We start from the raw sequence: 21867 nt of genomic DNA, 5'->3' as shown, positions 1-21867 counted from the left end.
AGAGAGGCCATGGATGCCCCATCCCTGGAGGCGTTAAAGGCCAGGCTGGATGGTGCTTTGAGCAACCTGGTCTAGCGGCATCCCTGCCCACGGCGGCGGGCTGGAACTAGATGATCTTCAAAGTGCCTTCCATCCCACGGTTCTGTGTCACTGCCCTGCCGACACACGGCCCAGGAAGCCCGAGGGCACCGGCGGGCCGGGCCGGGCCGGGCTGGGGCCGCCTCCTGACGTCGGGAACCTGCGGCGCGGGGGCGGAGCGGGGCGGGCCCGGGAGCGGCCCGCGGGGCAGGCACAGGCGCTGGCGGGGCCGCAGCAGGTAGGACGGGCGGGGGGCTGCGGAGCCGCTGCCAGCACACAAAGGGGCTCGGCCGGCGGCTCCCCATTCTCCTCCTCGGGTGCTTTGTTGGGGGCCGCGGTGTGTCGGGGCCGCTCGCGTGTCGCGACACGGGCGCCGGCTGCCGGCACGGCAGAGGGAGTGCGGGGTGTGCGGGGTGTCCGCGTCCCCTCCGGCCCCTCGGGGAGGTCGCTCATCTATCCCCACCTGCGCTGCCTGCGGCGGGGAGGCGGTGGCGGGGCCCGGAGCGCCGCGCAGCCCGGGGAAAATGGAGATCTCCTTTCCCCGGTGCGCTTAGGAATGCAACTGGGATCCCGGGAGGTGGGTGAGGGGAAGGCGAGAGCCTGTCGTGTGCTGCTGAATCTTCCCCCTTTCAGCCCGGGAGAGGAGAATGGGATGTGGTGGGAGAGGCCGCAGGAACAGGCTGCCCACAGCCGGGCTGTGGCAGCGACAACAAACAGGTGTGGCCGGACAGTCCCGGCCAGCGCCGCTCGCAGGTCGCGGCTGCGGCTCCTGCGCCCGGTGGGAATCGCAGCCTGTGCTCCCGGTTCTGGGGCAGCACAGCGGCTTGGTGTTTGGACCGGCTCATGCAGCGGGGGAGGAAGGAAGGAAGGATTTGTGGGCTCCCAACTTGCATCAGTGTGGAAGTGGGATGAGCAATAGGGAGACAGGTCTCCTCCCTTCCAGCGCTGGTGTAACCACTCCTGGGAGTGCGCTGTGACAGGTTAGAGGAGCCAGGTTATGTCACCTCACTGATGTGCCGGTCCAGATCATTCATGATTGTGGAAGCTCAGACTGTGATCTGTGCACAGTGGTAGCGATAAGGAAATGTTCTGGAAGAGAGAGCTTTGTTTTTTCTTTTTTTTTTTTTTCCCCACCATATTTCATCATGTCATTGATTGGTTTCAACTGGATGCTTAATTTTTTTAAACAGTCCTTTCTTCAGACCCTTTGTCTTACTGTGCTGTGGGAATCCTTGCAGGGCTGTAGAGCTCCTGTATATGGCACATGGGCAGCAGGTCCTGGCACACACTTCCCAACTGTTTGTTGCCACCAGAAATCTTAAGACATGTACACAAAGTGCAAGAGGTAGCACTGGGTCCCATGGCAGAGGGAAACGTGGGAACTGTGTGTACTGGTGTGCTTTCACACTTGATTAATAGCTCACTGTGTATTTTGTTTTTTGTTAGGATGTATATAGGTTAAGTGCCAAGCACCAAAATGAGCGTGACTTCATGGTTCTTGGTGAGCAGCACTGGCATTCGCCATCGGCTCCCTCGGGAGATGATATTTGTTGGCAGAGATGACTGTGAACTGATGCTCCAGGTAACATGACTTTTTTTTTTTATTTCTCCTGAAGATGCAGTAGATATGAATGTTATGCTGGAGATGTGTAGAGATGTTTCATGCTTTCTTCAAGTGGCATCTTTTAGAAGGAACTTCCTTTTTTTACCCTGAGTCTGTGTTTCCCATGAAGACTTCATGTGTTTGTGACAGTGCAAGTGAGGTTTCTTTCAAATTGCCATGTCATCAAATGGATGGGATCTGTAGTGGTGGGAGATTAATCAAATAGATTAACTGTCTTGATGCTACTAGAAGCAGTAAACAAAGACATATATTCTGTCCTGATCTGTGATTATACTGCTGGTTTTTTTAGCCTTTAATACTGTGCTGTTTACATGTGATTTTCATGCAGGCACTTTTTTGTTTACCTGTTTTTCCCACTAAGTTTTATTAAATTATTAGTGCTTGTATCTCTCACTAAGCTGTTTTATCATGATAGAAAACTGATGTTTAGCAGAGAAACTCCTGCTGTTTTGGTGGGATGAGTAGCATGGTGGTCTCTTCCCAAAGTAATTGTGTTACTTGGGCAAACTTGAAGCTTCTATTAGTGCTTTCCATACCAGCATACACCTCTGCTGGACCTAATCCAGCATTGTCTGAAGTGTTGACTGTGGTCTGATATTTGACAGCATCATGTAGTGGATGTCACTCCAAACAAAGGGAGCTGGAATCTTGCAAAGAGCTTTTGACATGAGCAGTTTAGCTCAGGAATTTGTAAAAGCTCAGAATTAAATTAGTGCTTCTGCTAGACCCATGCCCCAAGTACTTAAATGCACAAAAAATGTTTGATTTCACCAGCCTGTCCGATTTTTGCCCTTTCATGAAGGTGGCACACATGTCTGTTGGTGGCAACATTAGGAAGCTGCGTGCACAAGGGGCACTCCCCCATTATTTCCACTGTTCACCTGGTCACAGATATGTCCTAAATGCTGTGCTGATGATCTACTGGGCAGGCTGTCTTTGTAGTTTTTGCAGGGATTTTGTGTGATACGTTAGCAGGAGGTCTGTTTAGGGAGGTAGAAGTTTTTGTCCAACGTGTACCTGAAAGGCAAGGTGCTGTCTAGTTGTAACAAAATTAGTGTCCACAAAAAGAGAGCTTGCAGTGTTTGTACTGCTCTGCTGGCTAGTAGTGCATGGCATGGCTGTGCTGAAGTGGTGGAGTCTGAAGCTCCTGTGCCACAGCAGATCTTTTGGGTTCTCCCATGAATCACATTGTCTTTTATTTCATGTTTCTACATGTCTGACTGGTGAGGCATGTAAAGGTGAGACATTAGAAATGTCTTCTGTAAGTCTGCATGTGGCTGCTCAGAAACCTGATTGTGATGTTCTCTCATGACTTGAAGGGAGACAACACATGGTGGCCTTGGTTTCCAGAAACACACTTGAGTTTTAGGCTGCCCATCTTAATATCCTGCAAGGGTATTGAGTGTGGATTTTTTTTTACTGACAGTCACATGCCTCAAGCTGTGCACCCTAAAATGAAAGTACCCAAATATCAGTTATGGTTAAAATGCATTGCTTGTTTCTCTGATTGTTTATGGGGTTAAGTGGATGTTGTGGATTGTGAGCCACTCCATACCAACTCATGCTTCTTTGCAAGTCTGAGCTGGCTTGTCAGTGTTGCTTTGTGGACTGGCAACCTTGTGACACTCAACATTTGCCACGTGCTTTTCTACCAGGTAGATGAATTGAGATCCCTGGAGGATCCAGTAGTATCTGTGAAATGATTGTATTTGGAGGCTCATAGGTGGTAGTGGGTCATATTAAAAGAGGTTTCCTTTATTTCGCCAGAGTGAAGGCTCTGGATTGTCTATAAAAGCCAGCAGCTTGTGTTCACAGGGTGAGCTACATGTGACTCTTTATAAACACCCTCGTTTACTATATCCAGTAATGAAGTTTTTTCTAGGATCACATGTAAGGTCTTGTTTTGAACAGCACAGCATATTATTTTACTAGTCATTTGCTTATAAAGATGTTTTCCGGAGTTACCTGGGGCCCCAAATGAGATGATTGTAGTAAGACTCAGTGCAGAAGAGAGATTGTGAACAGAGACTTGATATCCCAGCAGAATTGTGTGTGAGCAGATGGAGGATGAGATCTAAAAATAGACTTTTCCCCTACTGTGACTGCCCATGTCACAAAATCGTTGTGCAGACTGGCACAATCATTTGTCTTGGGGGAAGCTTAAGAAGCAGGGCAGTTATCAGAGCAGATGGACAGAGCTCCTGTGACAGTTGTTTGCACCTTGTAGTATTTCTGTGGTACTGACCCCGAAACGGTATATTCACTGTACAGTTATTTTGCATATATATTTCAAGATACTGGCATTTAATCCTTCAAAATGCACAGCTGGGCACAGACTGGCAGCAACTGACTTGGTTGGTAGTTTTTCACCTCTACGACTGTGACTGCTTGGTGATTTCATCATGATATGGTTTGTGGGTTCCTGGTCAGACTATGTGTATAACACAGTGTGCAAACATACGACATAAAGATAATCCTTGTCCTAGAGACCAACAGTCTTGCCTTTCTTACTTTACTGTTTTAGGAGTGTCTTGTCTTTTGATATTTTCTTGGAACATGTTGTTTCAAGGTATTGGATCCCTAGAGAGCCAAAAATGGTATTGGATCCCTAGAGAGCTTTGTCACAAAACAATCAACCTTTAGTTTTTCCTGGTTTACGTATTTCATACAGGTGCTGGATTTGCTTTCTGATTTATAAAGAGGTGAAAAAACCCAGAGTTTTTAAGCTTAAAATTAAGCAGGTCTGATAGCAGGGACACATAATCTACCTTGATATCTTCTGAACCTACTAAGAGGATTAGAAATATTTTTAAATGTTTTTTTTCATCACTGTAAAGCTTCTTGTACAAGTAAATGCGAGATTTACATTAGGTTTGAATGTTAATACATAGGTGAAAATACTATGTAGCATAGCTGTAGCTTGGCATGCAGTGTTTTTGCCAGAGCCAAGTGCTCAAGTCTGCCCTTTGTCTGAAAAACAGTGCTTGGTTTCAGCAGTCTCACTGGATCCTTCAGATGATAGTCAACAAACTGCAGGAGTGTGGAAATCTGGACCTTCAATTTGCACTAGTGTGGTTTTTTAATGTGAAGCTTCATGGTGGTAGGAAATAATGCTCTGAAAAGGTTTGCTCTTTTTTTAATCAAAAATAAAAAAGGTTTTGGACCATCTTGGAAAAAGTAATTCTCCCCTCCCCTTGACATCCTTCTTGGGAAATGTAGTTGCCATTTTTATCAGCTTTGATGACTTGCTTAATGTGATGGGGATACACATTCTGCAAACTCAAAATTTTCTCTTAACCATTGAAACATTCCCCTCTGCTCCTAAACATAACTTTTTTTTTTTCCTTTTTTCTTTTGTTAAATGTAAATATTTAACAGAATGGAAAGCAGGGTCATGATTTTCCTGTTTTCATTTGAAAGTGGTGTTTACTGGAAAAATTGTGAAAGAAAAGTGTTTAACCAATACTCCCTTGAGCATTTCCCTCCCTTTAGAGTGATGGTCTGGGCATGCAATTGTCCTGCACCAGGTGAGTTTGTACATGAGTGTGAGTTACAGCAGGAGTAGGTGCAGACAGCATGATGCTTTCTGTTTTATGCCTTTGTCCTGTGTGCCTTTTGAGACAGCTTGACGTTTCCTATCAGGAGACACTGTTTGCAGTTGTTTCTAACTCTGCTAAACTTTGTCACTGTTTGGGATGAGAGGTTATTTTCCACGTGTCTGTTTCAGACAGTTTGCTCTGGATGTGATCATCTCTGGTCTTTGCTGTGAGCAGCTCTGAGAAAAATGCTGTTTTCTTCATGTCAGTTGTTTAAAAGTATATTTAACCTGTTCTTTGAAGTTCTGTCATCGTAGAGCTGAGGCAGTGAAGCTTTTCAAGACTGAATGTTTAGGTTGGAGCTTGTTGGTTTGGGGTTTGGTTTCTTCCCCCCCACCCCCAATCAATAATCTAAATGTATTTGACCAAGTTCCAAACCTTTGGAGAAAAGCTATAGTTTGCATGTGGTCAGCAGGGACTTGTTTGATACTATTGTCTTTAGTAATTTAATCTTGGAGTGAGGTTGGCACGGGAGTGGAGTGTAGAACTGTTGCAAGTTGGGCACAGTGGAACTGGGTGCAGCGATTCACAAGGCTGGAGTGTGGATGTAAGAGCAACTGCACTAGATTAGATCAAGGTGCATCTAGCCCAATATCCTGACTCAGACAGTGGTCAAAGCAGCTGTCGAGGAAAGTATAAGGACAAGCCAAAAGTGTGATGATACTTCCAAAGTGCTTGTTCAACCTCTTGACCTGTGTTTGAGGAAGCCAGAGGCCAGGTCTTTGCATCTAGTGGTTGGATTTCTATAAAACTTCACCAAGCGATTAAGACTTGGCCGAGTGAGGAAGTACAACAAGGATTCTGTTGTTTGTGCAGAGTCAGAGGAGGAACAGCAGGACCTGGAACAGTGGAGGGTGGTGCACATAGGGCAGAAGCTGTTCAGTGTGGGCAAAGCAAGCATTACAGGATGTGACTGCTGAGTAGCATTATGCCCTTAGGCCTGAGATGGGTCAAGACTTTGTATTATTCTGGTGTCAGCAGATAGCTGTGAAAGGCACTAGCCCAGCATCTGTCACTGGTCCAGATGGAGCATTGCATACTGCATATGATATCAATTAGTTCAAGTGGTAGGGGCTTGTGAGCTGAACATACAAGTTTGTTCTTCTGGTGAGTCAGATAAAAGGTAACAATCCTGCATTTTTCTCTTTTGAGCTTCCCTTGTTAAAAATCTGGGGAATTACAAGCGTTCTAGGCACCAGAGGAATATTCCTATGGCTGCTAAGTCAAGTGCTTATAACTGCAGAGCAGTTACATTACTGCTGTGACGGCTGCCTATGTAATCTTGCTTCTGCTCCTGTGTGCATAGGCATGAAGATGCAATCTGTTATTGTGTTGTTACTGGGCATTTTTTCCCTCAGGATCTGTTCTGTGTTTGGTGTGCAGGGTGCATGGCACGCTCCACAAATAACATGGTGTGAAGATGAACTCTGCGCCTGTGTGACATCTGGTCAAATTAAGGTTTTGATGACCTGATGTATCCTGCCTTCCCTTGTCCGTACTTGATAATACGATGTCTCTCCTGTGTAGTTTAGTAAGTGCATACATAAACAAGTGCAAGTAGGTGTGGTGCACTTTGTCTACAGCATTATGCTGGGAAGAAGTAGATGGTGTGAATTTGCTAGATTATCTTTTTCCTGGTACTTCTTAGGTGAGTTCACCACAGTGCAGAAGTTGTATCCCTCCATTGCTATTGGTTTCCTACATTGGGAGCTCCCAGAAGAAGCCATGGGGAATCTCTGCTGGTTTTTGTGTCCAGACCTCTTTCCCCATGGAAGTGCAGAGTTGAAATGGGAAGCTGTAGTTGGGACAGGGAGATGCCCCACTTGTGCTCTTCTGCATTTATCCAGAGGGTGGAAACAAGAACCTGAGTTAGTCCCTGTTTGTTGGGAATTGCTGAGAGTAATTTGTTAGGTGTTACAAATGAAGTAGATGTTTTACAGGCAGAAGAGAATGGATCTAGCCTTGGGAAAGTGCTTCTTTTTGACAGATAGTGTTTCCAGGTGCTGGGGCACCAGTTGTGGGAGGAAGGATGCACATCCTGTATTTCCAGGCCTAGAGTTGTGTTTTTGGCTCTTCCTTCTCCCATTGTGTTCTGTTAATGTGCAGTTGACAGAGGATTAGAATGTCTGATGAAGTGTGGGTGTAAGAAGCTGGAGGCATGGCAGGATGGGCAAACCTGGGAGGGGAGTTCATTGGTGGGGGCAGGGTAAGGAGAGAGGCGATGGTGGCACTGGAGGCAGGTGACTATTAGGGTTGACAGGGCTCCATGGGGCTGGCAAGGTCCTGGAAGCCTGGCTTGTGTAGGGAGGGCATGTCCCTCTGTGGACCGAGCAGAGGAAAAGGGAACCCATTCCTTGTATGAGCTCCTGATCCAGGCACTAGCACTCAGCTTGGCTGCACTATAGAAGTTCAGGCTTCTGCCTCAACTAAAACAATGCTTTTCCTTGCCTCCTGGGTGGCCATGTAAAACAAAGGGACAGCCAGTGTGTCTGTGGGCAGCATGTTCCCTGCCTGTGGTCAGGATCTGACCCTGGGTCACGTGAACCAGGGCTTCACTTTGGGAATGGGGAACCAGCAAGCAAAACCCATTTTACCCCAAAATAATGGGTTAAGTTTTTATGGGAACCTTGCCAGCCTCCAAATCCCCTTGCCAAGCTGTGGGGATTACGGTTTCATTTTCCTGAGGGATTTCTCTCTTTTGTTCAGTGCCTTATTTTTTGCATGAATACTTAGGCCCTGGTCCTGCCACAGATTCTCAAAGCCCATGATCTTGGCTGCAGTAAAGCTGAAGGCAGGAGCCTCTGCAGCTTGGGAGCTATAAAGCAAGTCCACCCCCAGGATGAGGTGGCTACACTTGCTGAAGAGGCATTTGTCTGCTTAGGCAGAGTCATTAGAAGCTGGCAGCTCCTGCCCCTGGGAGCGATCAAGCTGCTTCTCGTGGGGGTGGCACATTTGCAACCAGCCTGGGGCAGGACACAGCATTCAGTGATATTCTGGAAAAGTACTGAAGCAGCTAATACACACAACGCTGTGAAATACATCGAAGTGGAAGAGGGAAACCCAGTGTTCACGCTGTCATTAAATGTTATCCAGCTTCTTATTTTAGAGGAACAAAATTCACATCTCGAGTCAGAATGCAAGGGATTTTTTTTAATTTTTTTTTAATTTGATTTTGTCTTATCTCTGTTCTAAAGTGGGACACCAACAGAGGTTTGTATTTCCTTACTGGGACACTCTTGCAGTACTGGCAGAAATCTAACCTGTTCACTATGGAAAGTATTTGAGCAACTGTTTATTGCATGCTGCCACCAGAATGCTGCAGCGATTTTGTGCCAGACGTGCACCACAGACTGCAGTGAGGAATAGGGAAACTGCTCTCGTTTGTTTATTTTATTTCCAATACCAAAATGCCTCACGGCACTGGCAGGGCTGAGGTCCAAATCTCAACCCTGAACAGGAGGTTTTCGCCCATGGTAATTCTCCTGAGAAAAACGTAGCATCTGTATCTACGTAGACAGCTGAGCTGCGTCTGCTCCCTGGCCCTGTGGGGAAACACAGGCTGTCTGGCTATATTTCTCCTCCTGCCTTCCTAAGCAGGTCTTGTTTCCTTGTGGGTTTTGCTTGGCATCTCTGCAGCTCATGCTTTCATCCCAAATGCCCTATTCTGTATATCAGACCCTTCACCAAACATTGGGGTATCTGCAGCACATGTAACCAGCATGATTTGTGCCTCCATGGAGACTCCTGCGCGTTTGTGAAGCCTCTTTTGCTGCTCCCATGCCAAGCAGGGGCTTTTGTTGATTTGATGCCTCCAGTTTTGAGAGTCTGAAGCAACTGCTGGTTACATGACTGACTGGAGACTGGTGATCCGAGTTGTTGGTACCGCTATGGGATTGGCAGACCCACAAGTGCCATTCCTGTCTATGTTTTGGTTTATCTGCTTAATACGATCTTGAAAGAAAGAAGAGCTCTGTCCTCAGTGTGTGCTGTGTGTGCATTTTGTCTACTAGGTATTTAAAACATGATACATTGTAGATGGTATGACAGAGAAGCGGCACAACAGTATATTAGCAAGTTATTTGAATGTCTGGAAATGCCAGCCCTGGATGAGCTTAATGTAGCAACTAATCAGGGTTCATGTTTTCCCTTCAGAGAAGTGTAAATGTTCTTAATCAGAAAAGCACACGTGTTTTCCTGAGAGTTGTTTTCATTTGATAACATGTCCAGTGTTAGGATCTGGTGAGAATGCTGTGTTCTTCCTTCATTCCCAGTCTTGGAATATAGCCTTGTTTCTTGTCTACAGATCACTGGTGTTTGGGAGAACAACTCCCTTCCTTGTCTTCTTTTCCCCTTCTCAATCTCATCTGAGGTGCCCCCACTCTGGTTTTGCAGTCTCAATGATCCTTGCCCATAGTTCAGGAGTGCTTCTGACCTCATCACAAGTGTTTTTCTGGTGAACCAGACTAACTGCAAGGGTGTACTGGCTATTTGCTGCTTTTGATATCTGGATATAGGCAATTCAGCGTTTTTTAACACTTTGTTGGAAATTCTGTTGGGTTCTTTTTCTTCGACTTTTGTGTCCTGTCCTCCTAGATGGATCAGCCTTTCATTTTGTTGTGGAAGTCACAGTCGATCATTAGGCAAGGCTCAGTATTTGATGCAAGTGTGCTTTTAGGCTAGGGAGTCCTCTTATATTTGTGATTTGGTCACCTTAATTGCACTTTTTCAACTTAGAGATGCCTAAAAATCTTTCCCGTGGAGTTGCAGAGGGTTGGGAGCTCTGCACCCATGTGCTGCTCTGTAACGTGTTGACTCAGGCCTCTTAAATCACTTTCTGTGTTTCAGTGGGTCACTCATTAGAAACTATTGGGCTGAAGTGACTTCTGCAGGACTGTTTTTGTGCTCTCTGCTATTACCAGTCTGGAAACTGGTTGGTCTCTTCTTGGGAAGTGAGACTGAGGCAGCCTGCTCCTCTCTGAGAACAAAAGCACCATCAACCATCGGGGTGCTGCCGTCACTGCACACAAGAGCAGTTTATGTTAAATGTGACTGATGTTGAAATAAACCACACCTCAGTTCTCAAGTAAGAGTGACCTTTGGCAAGTCTGCATCAAAATAAATAAGGTGTGAATTGAGTTATTTTAAGTTGTTTCCTTGGAGACAGGCCCCTAGGAACTCCTGCTGCCAGTTCCTGTGATGTTTGCTGGTTTAGCATAAACAAAACTAAGAAAATTTTTCTCTTCTCCACAAAAGCATGAAATTTCACAGAAGTGCAATCCGAGTAACAGTTTGTTGCGTTCCTGATGTACTCTTTAAAGAGATGCTGAGAGGGTGTATGAAAACTGTGGGTCAGATTTTGCATATTGTTTTGACTCCTTTTGCTATGGGCTTTCTTGAACACAGCTGAAACTTGCTTGGAAAATAGGAAGTTTAGGCATAAATCGGTTCCTTTGATGACCTCCTTCTGCATTTATGTAGAGGAATATCATGTTGCCGGAATACATCTCTGCTCCCCCGAGATGACCCTTGTCTGATTTGGGACCTCTGAGTGACTGTAGTCAGCTGCTGTAAAACACAGCAGACCAAAGGCTGTGCTGACCTACATCAGGGTCAGGCGCAGGGCAAACTGAATTTTGGGGAGACAGCTGGTTCCCAGAAATAAACTCTTTTTAAAATGACCTGTGATTCTTTTAAAATCAGATACCAAATGAAATCCACCCTTTTTTTTTTGTCTGGGTTAACTTTTTGGGGTGGAAGCCTTTCTGCTCTTGGAAAGAGTCTAGAGGGTTTGTTCTGCCTTTAATGTCTGTTAATCTTTAAATGAGTCTCTATGACATGCTGTAAAAAGCTAAAGCAAACATTGCTGCACCAGTTACTCAATGTTGCCTCACATCTTGTTGGGAATGGTGATGTCCAGAATTCTGGGTAGCAGAGAGATCAGGGAACACTTTGCCTCTGTGCTGTACAGGCACAGTCCCCTGTGCACAGCTGTCTTTGTGTCCAGCAGGATGAAGCACAGTACTGAAATGCCCATGGATGGGCAGAGGGGATGGGGTTTTTGTAGGTAAGGTATGGTGAGCTCTGTAGGAGCTCCAGCCCAGATGCAGTGCCAGATTGTTGTGGGGACAGACCCTGGGCTCACATCCCCCCAGAGGGTGGGAGGAACCACGTGGCAGGTCAGGAACAATCCCAGCCCAACAGTGTAGCATTAGCTGCTGTGATACCTGAGACTGTGACTGGAGACATCCCTGTCCTCATGCTGAGGTGCAGGCCTGGGCAGCATCCCTCAGCTATCCTTACCTGGACCATCCTTGCCTTACATTGCACACCCTGCCATAGCCACTCAGGTGATTGCAAAATGAGCCAAGGGGCTTCATCCCGTGTGAGTTGTAACAGAGAAACAGCAGCTTCACACCGCAAATGCTTAAGGCTTTGAGGTCAGGGGTCAGACACCAAGTGTGGGGATGATATGGGGGTGAGGGATTTGTGTGTGTCCCTCTTGGGAAGATGTTGCTGTGTGTTGATTACCACATCTAGTGCTCAGCAAGGCAGAAGACGTAGGTGGGATGTGCCCAGCCCCATTGTCTCTCCCTGTCCCACCAGTTCTTGTTGGTGTCTTTGTGGGGTGATTGATGTCTGAGCAGCACCAGCTGGACAGCAAAGCATGAAGTGCTGTGTTGTAAATTCAGCAGTCTATGGATAACTGTGTTAGTAAGGGAGCTGGAGGCATGGAGTTAACCTGCCCCTCTCCTCACTGCCTCTGCTTGGAGTGGCATGTCATGAATGGTGTGAGGGACATTGCAAGGTGGAAGGGCAATCTTCCAGCCAGGTGTGTGCTTGCTTCATTTTGGTACAGCAGGGTTATCCTGCAAGTTATGTCTCCTGGGAAGATGTGTGCTCTGCAGGGGAAGGAGGTGCCATTTGTCAGTGGTTGCGATATTACCAACGTGCTTGGCATTGGCAGGGCCTGCAAATAGCAGCACTTTGTGTGAAAAAAGCCTCGGTGTTTTCACTGAGGAATTCTCTGAAACAATCTTTGCCTCTGCATGCTTGTAAGGAAGCAGATAATGGCCTGCTGAGAGTGGTGCTGTGCAAACCAGCATGTTTATACTTGGGAAAATGGAAGAACTTTTCGCCAAGAACTTGTTGGTTGATGCCCAGGAAGATGAGGATGAGCTGACTTGGGACCTGGCTCGCTTCCCTGCTCTGGTTGCATGTCCTCCCACCCCCTGGTCTGGGATGCCAGGGAGGTCTCCATACTGCCTGTGTGTGCTGGTGGAGTGACTGGTTCCAGTGTTGGGCTGAGGTCAACTGCAAGAATTCAAGTTACAAAAGGCAGTAGGTCTAAATACAGACAGTCTGGTGTCTTTATAGCTGTTGTAACACACCATATTTCAAAATTATTCATAGATTTTCTCCTAAGACTTCTTCCTCAGAAGTCTGACACGATTCTTGCTGAAGTGTCATACTCTGTTGTGAAGATAAGGTGCATTTGGTACTAGTGCATCGTGGCAAAGCCAGTGGCACCAGATCACTGTCAAGTTCAGTGTTCTCAAACCTAGTTTAAAATTTGAATTTTCCTGGCATTGCTTTCTTTCTCATTTCAGGTTTACTAACCTCTCCAACTTGGAACACATCCTAGAATTTAAATCAACTCCAGGACATAATCCTGGGAACAGTATACATTGTTGGGAATAAGTTTTCTTCTAACTTAAGAAAATTATTTTTTTCTCTTTGAAAAATAGGAAGAAATTATCCTAAATATGAACATCCCTAGTGACGAGGCCGCTGGCTTCATCAGTTGAAAAATGAAGCTCTTCTAGTTTGCACTGGCTGAGATCCTGCCCCCCAGGCTTTCAGTTTGACTGATTTTGTACAGTGTGTATTGATATAATGTATTGAAATTATGGCATAGTCTTGAAAGCCTTCAGCGATTTTTTTTTATTACTATTTTTTCACTCTCTCTATTCAAATAGTGTATTGTTTTCAGTGAAGTGTTTAAACAACCATGGAAGCATTTACTGCTTATCCTTCAATTATTTATAGTAATAAATAATATTTAATCCTTCCTGCTTTTCCCCTGCTCTCCCCCAACCCTGTATCGAGTTAGTTTAATGTCTAAATGTTGCTTTGATTAATAGTGTCTCTTATGCCTGACCAGTCTCACGCTCACTGTGCTTCCATTGCCAGTCCCGCAGTGTCGATAAGCAGCACGCTGTGATCAACTATGACAAGGAGAAGGATGAGCACTGGGTGAAGGATCTCGGGAGCTTAAATGGCGTAAGTATCAAACCTCCTGCCTGGCAGAGGCAAACTCAGGGTGTGCTGAGTCTGCAAGTGCTTGTGCACTCACTGAATTCTGCTGTTAGGCCCTTTTGGGTCACTGCAGCTGCTGGCACGAGTTAAGGTAAACATACATAATTATTTGCAAGGCCTGAGATGGAGGTCATGTAGCATCTCATCTTGGTGAATATTGTATGTCTTTTCCCTTGCTTTGGGTGTCCTTGCAGAATGCTTCAGGGCTTACAAAATCATAAAGCCTCGTGCAAAAGAGGAGGAAATAAATTCAGTTTCATGTTGGGGATGTTAACTTTAAATTGGTGAAGATTCAGGAGCAGCTGTTCATTATGAGCAGGGTGACCTTGCTGTTCTGCTGTCAGTGCATGGAGTGATTTATGGGATGATGAGACATTTAATTTCTTTTGGGAGAAACTACTTAAAATTGCCTTTTTTTTAAAAAAAATAATAATAAAAAATTACTCTTTTGCTGCCTTGTGCCAGGTTTGGGTGAAGACGAAGGGATAATGTGAGCCCAAAGGAGGGAACTGAGCTGGCCTCAGTCTTAACTCTTGCTCTGGTCCTGATTCATGCAGTGGTGTTGGTCATCTCAGTGATGGCATTGTCTGCCCACCTGAATTCTGTGAAGCTTAAATACACCATTGTAGTTTAAACTGCCCTAATGTCATAGCATGCCTCTGTTTTGGCAGTTTCTTCATACTACTCCCCTGCTGGAGCTATTCCTCTGCTGGAGCAGGTCTAAGCTTGATTCACATAATTGTCTTCCCAGTAGGGGTTTTACTGCTGTCATTGTTTTGGACTAAGAAACAGAAGCCCTCCGCCATCACACCCACAAAACCACAAGAGGAGCCCAGAAACTTGTACAAAAACAGTGGCAAAAGCAGCCCTCAACTGTTCTGCCTCTTCTGGCATCTGAACACAGCTCGAATGAGTGTTAATCCTTCTCAGCCTAATAGCTGAAGGCATAGAGCCCTGCTGAAGTGGGAATATTTCCAGTAACTGCTCTGGGCTCTAGCTGGGTCCCTAGTTCAAAACCTGTGGCATTTAACTCATGCTGGAAAAATAGCAGATAAAAATTCTTCTTGCAAGTGCGGGAAGATTTCTACCACTAATTCTCTTCTATCTTCATATGCTAAAGCATATGAATTTACAACATTTTAATAGTGGACTTGTGCCTGGAGGAGGAGTGAAGTAAAACGAGTTACAGCAGTGTCTGTCTTTTGCAGCTGATCAAACACATTTCTGTTTTGAAAAAGACTGTTGTGGCCAAACCAGATTTGTTTTGCATGAAAGAAACATATTGTCCTTATTTGAAAATTGTCATAAAAACTTGTTTTCCCCCTGAAACTAAAGAAACCACTCTCGAGGTCCTTGATTTTAAATCCATTTTCAGAATTTTCCTGTATTTTGTATTTAATTTTGAATTATCCACTATGCATTATATGGCTTTGCTGGATAATCAGGTTCATATTAATTGTCAAAATGTTTTGTATTGTTTTTGTTATAATGTTGAGGTGATTCTTCATTCTCTATTCAGAGCTTTTTGTTTTTGAAGGTAGCATTTCTGTCTGCAATAAGCACTTTTCCTTGGGTTATTTTACCTGAAGTGATATGGGCAAAGAGGTAACTATCAAAATAGGTTTTCTTGCAGACTTTTGTTCGGCAGAAAATTCAGCAAATAATTTTTCCTGTTCCAGATGTGACTGTTGCGTGTTTTTAAATACAAAAAACTTGCATGCAAGTTAGAATTCTGTGCTTTTTAACTAGCTTCAGTGTTTTTATTCTGAAGTTACAGGCCTGTTTCCCAGCTCTTCTGTAAATTGCCAGGAAGCTGGGGGCTGTTGTCTGCTGAGGTTCTAGTTTCCTGCTCAAGCATTTATTTTTCCTCTCTGGTTAATACTAGGTCTGATCATGCATGTTTTGCTTGGCTGAGGGGAGAAGGCAGAAGGACCAGGGGAGAAGACAGATTGTGCCTCAGTGATGAAAGGATGTAAATTAATTTTCTAGCATAATTTTGATGCCCTAGACTGTAGCTGCACTAGTACTGAGGGTACAAAGATCCAGCAGTAGTTCTTGGTCTGAGTGGCTGGGTGAATCCCACCTTGCCAAGTTGGGTAACTCCTGCTGTCTGTGACTGCCCTGGATCCAGCTGACCCCCATCAGCACCTTGGAGCCTCTTTAGCTGAGTTTCTTTCTTACTTTTATTTGGCCCAGGTTATTACGAAAGTATATGGGTTTATTTGTGAAATATCCCTGTGTGCTTAATTTGATCCTCTGTTGTTCTGTGAGAATTGCTTCATAGTGGGTCCCCTCAGAAAGCAGAGACATCAAACATGTTTGTTCACAACTGTGAAGTACATTTCTTGCACCTTTATAAGGCTGTTAGTTTCTTTAGGCCTCAATTTACTGCCTGAAGCATGGGAAAAATGAGTATGTGAATTTTTAGCATGAGGGTCTGGTGTCTTGGACAGTGTGACATTAGCTGACATAGTGATGGTGCTGCAAGTTTTTTTCCCTGTTCTCTTGTGCAATTTCTTTTTCCCCTTCTGTGATAGATTGTGCTTGTTAAATTATCAGACCTTGGGGCTGACACCAGTCTTGTTTGACATCCAGTGGAAAGCCGATTCCCATCTTAGTAATTAAGAGTATGAGTTGCACTGTTTGCTCTTGCTGGTTGTGAAGGGTGTAGGAGAGCTGAGAGCATTTGAAGTTCGTAACTTCAGGCAACTCATTTATGTGTTCAGGTCGGGGACTAAAACTGCATTTGCAGTTGGTGGAAAGGTAAATCTCCCTAGAGGTCCCTTCACAGCACCTTGCTTTGAAACGTAATTGGGGTGCTCTGGCTTGCCCATGGGAGCTACTTGCTGGTGTTTTTTCCAGGGAACTTGGCTCCTCACCTGGCTGGCTTTGTGCTAGTACACCTGGAATATGCAGTATCACTGGGAGGTGGGCATGGGTGCCCTCCAGGAGCCCCATCCCTCTGAGATCCATCACCTTGATACCCTCAGTCAAAACCTGTTCTATGCTTCTTTCCTGCAGACGTTCGTCAACGATGTGAGGATTCCTGACCAGAAGTACATCACCCTGAAACTGAATGATGTCATTCGCTTCGGCTATGATATCCTTCCCATTCAAAGAGGGAGTGGGACTCAGGTCTTTGGGGTTTTGTGCTGTTTGCTGTGAGAGGAGTTACCAGGACTAATCCTGACTACAAAGGAAGGATGTTTTGTTTTGTCTCCTAGAGCCTTTGGATGGATATAAGCTTGTGTTTCTCCACCATGAACCTGATTCTGAGCAGATTTGTGGTGCCTGCTGCCTTCATGGGACTTTGAATCAGGCTCTGCACTGGCAGTAGTGACTGTGGAGGTGCCTCTTCAGTCTCCTTCTAAGGAAGGTTGCATTTTTTGATTTTTATTTGCATGACAACTGTAGCTGGTACCAGCCAGGAAGGAAACATGGTTTATATGTTTTTTATATGAACTAACATATTCCTCCTTTTTTATTTTTCATCCAACTTGTGTGGATTTATTAGTCATTTCATACAGATGCTTGCTTTCAGACAATTTTCAGGCCTTCAGCCTTAAACATTTAGCTGTGGGGCTTGTGGTCAGACCCTTGACTCTATTGATTAAAGTTTGCCCGTGCAAATTGCTTCTGCCACAAAATGCAAGAGTAAATCTCTCTTTAGCAATAGCAAGTTTCACCTCTATCGAGGGAAGCTCAGCTGCAGTTAGTGCTTTGTTTACAGAGCCACAAATCCTGCTGTTGTCTGCTAAAACACCTATCCTGATGTGACTGTTTGACTGGCTATAAGCATAGATGTTGGATTGCCTTTCTTAGCCTGCAGAGCAACAGTGATAATCAGAGGCTCCTACTGCTGCCTTTTCATGGAATCTGATACGTTTTTCACTTTTTTTAGTTGCTTCTATCTGCCAAAATTTGCCCACTCAAGCTGAATTTAGAAGTAGCAAGTGTCTTCTCCAGGTTTCTTTTTTCTTTGCTGGGGAAATGTCAGTTAAAACAGTCCAGACGTTTCTGAGAATAGAGGCAGAGACTAAGTGCTAGTACACCATTTGTTGGTGGGAAATGTTTGGCTGGAAGACTCTTGTGCATCCTTGACCCCAAGGCCACATTCTTCTGCCTTTTGCCGACCCCATGATAATCAGTTGTGCTTGGCCATGCTGTAGCCCTTGAAATACTCTGAGCTTTGCTGAAGCCCAGAGAGCTGAAGCAGCGAGGAGAGGCTGAGCCTCACTGAAGCCTGTTACAGTTTATAAGCAACCTCAGTTGTAGCTTTTATTGACTTTACAGATACTCTTTTTGTGTAGCAGGTCATGTATCTTCTGGTCTTTCTGTATATGGGGAAACTCATTGAAGATGCTGTGAACTCTAGTCCTGGGAAGGCATAAGCCAGTGCCTGTAGTGTGGGTGGGTTTTAATGGCTGCAGTACAGGTTTAAACTTTTTATAGAAAGCAATTCTGAGCAGCTGAGTTGAAAGTGTTTAATCCTGCAGCCCTTACATGGATATTCATGTAAAATGAGTGATTGCACTTATGAATTGTAGAATTTATTGCCTTCAACAGGAAAACTCTAAAGAATGTAGATTTTAGTCATCTTTTACTCCATTGTAGTTGCTATGGCAGTTACAGTGTTTTCCTCTCCTTAGCTGCTTTGGTGCCACTGTCTTTAGCAGTGCTTCCTGTGCACACTGCAGGCAGCTCAGTGTGGGTGGCAGCACCTCCCGAGGTCTCAGAGTCAGCTGTGTTGCTGTGTTCTGTTGCATGGGAGCATTTCTCTTTTCCATTTACAGTTTCACTTACAGGCTCTGTAGAGTTTCCCTGCTAGGTCAGTATCACTCGGTTTATTTTTAGTCTAACATTTTCCATCTTTCCTTTTTCTCTTCTTTGATTTCTGCTGTGCTGATTGGGTTGTTCATGATGACATTCCAGATGCTTGCTTTTCTTTTTTTTTTTTCTTGCCTAATACAGTGTTGCTGAGGATTATTGCCTGGGCTCAGCCATGTGAATGCCTCCCTTCCTAAGAGGTCACAGCAGCCCATGACCTGATTTACTTTTTCATCTAGGAAATTGCAGTGGCTGAAAGGCCTCATCAGGGCAAGAGAGCACTGTAGTCCCAGGCATCCAGGCAGGGAGCCGAACTCTACTGCTCCCTTATCCAGAGTGTATGAGATTGGCCCATCTTGGCCAGGATACTGTGAGGAGAGAGTGGTCTGCCTGAAGCTGCCAACCAGGTGGAGAGGAGCAGGGTGTGAGTTGAGCTGGGGTTCTGGTTGCTCCCCTGGGTCCTGACAGACTTGCTAGCCCTCACCCAGGCGTCTCCTGCTCAGCTCCCCTTGTCTGCTGCCCCTTGGCTGGCATGGGTCTGGCCAGGAAATGCGATTGTACACTCTCTTGCAAACCATACACAATAAAGACCTTGGTGGGATGCAGTGCAGGCAATTTTTAGTACCCTGTGTATTTTAAGATTCTCTGGTTTTATGGTCCTGTGTTCTCTCTGTGACTAAATGCTAAATTTCTCTGTCCGTCCAATTCCCTTGTTGTTTCCTTAAGTTCTGTACATCCGAACATGTACGTCCTGGAACAAATTCAACACAAAGTCCCAGAAGAAGCATTAAAGGTAATGGCTGGGTGCAGGTGCATTTTTTTAGAAAAATGTTTTAAGTACTCTAGTGATGATAAAACAGAGCGAAATATTAAAGTTCTCTTGATGGCGGTGAAATGTTCCATAGTGGGAGACTCTCCTTGGATTGGGACTTAATAAAACCCTCCTATGAGGAAAGATACTTTTCTCAGTTATCTCAGCTCTGGTCTCTCTTATCCTGTGCTAACGTGTATCATGAGTGCCAACAAAATAAAAGATTTCTTGAAGCTGTAACATATTAAGGAACAGTCAGCACATGAGCTTGTGGGTGAAGCACAGCAGAACTTATTCCCTCCCAAAAGTGCAGCACAGATGTCTTTTTCTGAGCATGGTGACTTCAGCCAGCTCATCACACTTCCTCCATCAGGCTAAAGTTTGCTTAATTTATTCATATGTATCATCTCATTTTTGCCTTCAAGCTCTCAATTTTTACTTATTCAGCAGTCAGTCCTCTTTGGAGTGAGGTGTTTTTTAAACACAGTTCAGTAGTGAATAAGAAATATTCAAGCATCCTCATACTTAAGTCAGAAAAGTAACCCCCTCTAGGCAAGAAAGCTGTCACATTCAGCTGTGGGACTGCGATATCAGTGCCATGCATCAGCTCTTGTCTGTCTTCTTAGCCCTGGTTCCATGTTTAGGACTTGGAGAGGATCGGAAATGTAACAGCTAGAACTGGGCAAATGATTCATTGAACTTACTCAGGGGTAATCTGGATGGGTACACCCTTTTATTAATTTATTTGTAATAAACTGACTCCTAAATAGCTCATTTACTGTGTTAATATGAAACCTGTTTTAAGGCAGAATCACTTTCCTAGCTGGAGAAAGGGTTTGGACAAAAATAATGAAAACAGATTCCAGTTGCCTTTGCTGAGAAACTGAGATAATGCAGATGAATGCCCTGAAGTAAGTGATAGTGTTCCTGTAATAACAAAGGGGATTTCAGGATTTGAATCCTGAATGGAAATTGGCCTGGGTTCTGATTCTTCTCAGTTTGTTCTTTAAAGGATTTCCTAATTAGTTGTTTTGCAAAGCTAAGTTACAGTGACCTTCCCGTGGACTAGAATTTTATGGCTTCCAAATGGGGTATTTCTGCTGTTCTGTAGCTTCTACACAGGAATGCTTTTTGTTGCAGGATAGAGCTGCAGTATGTACCATGTGCCTGTGAGTGATCTCTTGGTGGGGAAGAGGGGCTCACTGTTGCTTGTGTCTCTGCAGCATGAGAAGTACACCAGCCAACTCCAGATGAATTACAAAGGCACAGCGATGAAGAGGGCGGAGCAGCCCATGGAGCACGGTGTCTACACTGAGTCCCCACAAGCAAAACTGGAGAAGGGAGAGAGGAAAGCAATTACAGGTACCTGCTCATGAACCAGTTAATCAAGATTCTGAACAAAGTGCAGCTTGAGCCCTGCGCTGGGTCATGATTCTGACAATAGGGTTATGGGTAGCATCTGAGAGCCGTTCTAGAAGGGTCATCTTTCTAAACCCCTTGGGTGTTCCAGACTCTCGGTTTTTGGAGTTTCAGCCTTCAAAAAAAATCAGGTGGTGTGATGGCTCATACATGCCTTGTCACTGCGTGTGTTCTGGAAAACCTGTGGGCTGAGCAGGTTTGGTAAGTTCTCTGGCACATGTCTGGTCTATTTTTAATTTCCTAATAGTGAACTGATGTATGAACAGAGACAGTGACTCAGAGCAGAAAATGTATGGCTGCTATGGTGTGATGCTGGCAGGCAGGCAGGCAAAGAAGCAACAAGCCATTTCTTTCAAAAAGCCCTGTAGGGTCTCAAATGGCTGTATTTCCTAATGTGCCAGTATGTGGGATTGAAACCGCCTGCCAAACTGAGAAATGTTGGCTTCAGGTTCGCTCTTCCCCAGCTGCAAACCTTTTCCATTTGAGAAATCCCTTCTGTTCTCCATTTCATTACCAACTGCTGCCTTCCTTTAAAGACCCTTTGTCAAACTTACTTCCTCCCTGTTCCCTGTCATGGTGTACCAAGACCACCCCAGCAGTGTTGTCTCACCCATGTCACCCAACATCCTGCGTCCTCTGTGTTTGCTGCCCTGATGGGTCTCTCGCCAATTCTGCTCAGGTCTCAGTTGGTGGCCTTCTAGAGCTTGCTGATGCATGGGAGGAACAAATATGGTTTTAAAGTATACTGGTGACAGATGACTGCCAGTGATGTTCTTGTGGCTCCAGGATGGCAGAGCAATTGGAAAGCTTTAGGGTTAGCAGAGAGACTTCTGTTGGAGGAGGAATCGGGGAGGTGAATGGATGGAAGAAGATGGCAAGTACAAGAGTGAGGTGAGCATCCTGAGTGAGGTTATCTAGAAATAGATACAGCAGCTTTCTAGAAAAGTGTGCAGCTTCGGATAAATCCACTAAGACTTTGTGATAACTAATTGGAGTGAGTTGGTTGTCCTTAATCTCTCATGTATTGTCTTTATGAAAATCTCTCTAAGCGGACATAGTGTACTAAAGCAGCGTAATGTTTCTCCCTGGTCTCCTTGTTGCCTCCAGCTGTGGGTGGAAGCACATGCACATCCAACCATGTGCCCAAGTCCCATTTTTTACACCAGAAAACCTTTCTTTGTGTTGCTTTCTCTGTG

At 45.0% G+C, this 21867-nt stretch overlaps 1 protein-coding gene across 9 annotated transcripts in view; it reads left to right on the top strand.

Annotated features, from left to right (window-relative positions):
- The first annotated feature begins 237 nt into the window (after window positions 1-237).
- The window catches only part of CEP170B (centrosomal protein 170B), a 57806-nt gene continuing 36176 nt past the window's right edge, over window positions 238-21867 (top strand). For all 9 annotated transcript variants that reach the window (XM_071557396.1, XM_071557395.1, XM_071557394.1 and 6 more), the window contains exons 1-6: window positions 238-316; window positions 1525-1660; window positions 13489-13578; window positions 16636-16716; window positions 19178-19234; window positions 20476-20614. In XM_071557396.1, the coding sequence (XP_071413497.1) occupies window positions 1556-1660; window positions 13489-13578; window positions 16636-16716; window positions 19178-19234; window positions 20476-20614 (472 nt within the window). In that variant the 5' untranslated portion in view covers window positions 238-316; window positions 1525-1555. The remainder of the gene's footprint in view (window positions 317-1524; window positions 1661-13488; window positions 13579-16635; window positions 16717-19177; window positions 19235-20475; window positions 20615-21867) is intronic.

Source organism: Pithys albifrons, chromosome 6 (genome assembly GCF_047495875.1).
Source record: "Pithys albifrons albifrons isolate INPA30051 chromosome 6, PitAlb_v1, whole genome shotgun sequence".
NCBI lineage: Eukaryota > Metazoa > Chordata > Aves > Passeriformes > Thamnophilidae > Pithys > Pithys albifrons.
Note: the sequence above shows the minus strand (reverse complement) of the source record. Positions and strands in the feature narration are given on the sequence as shown.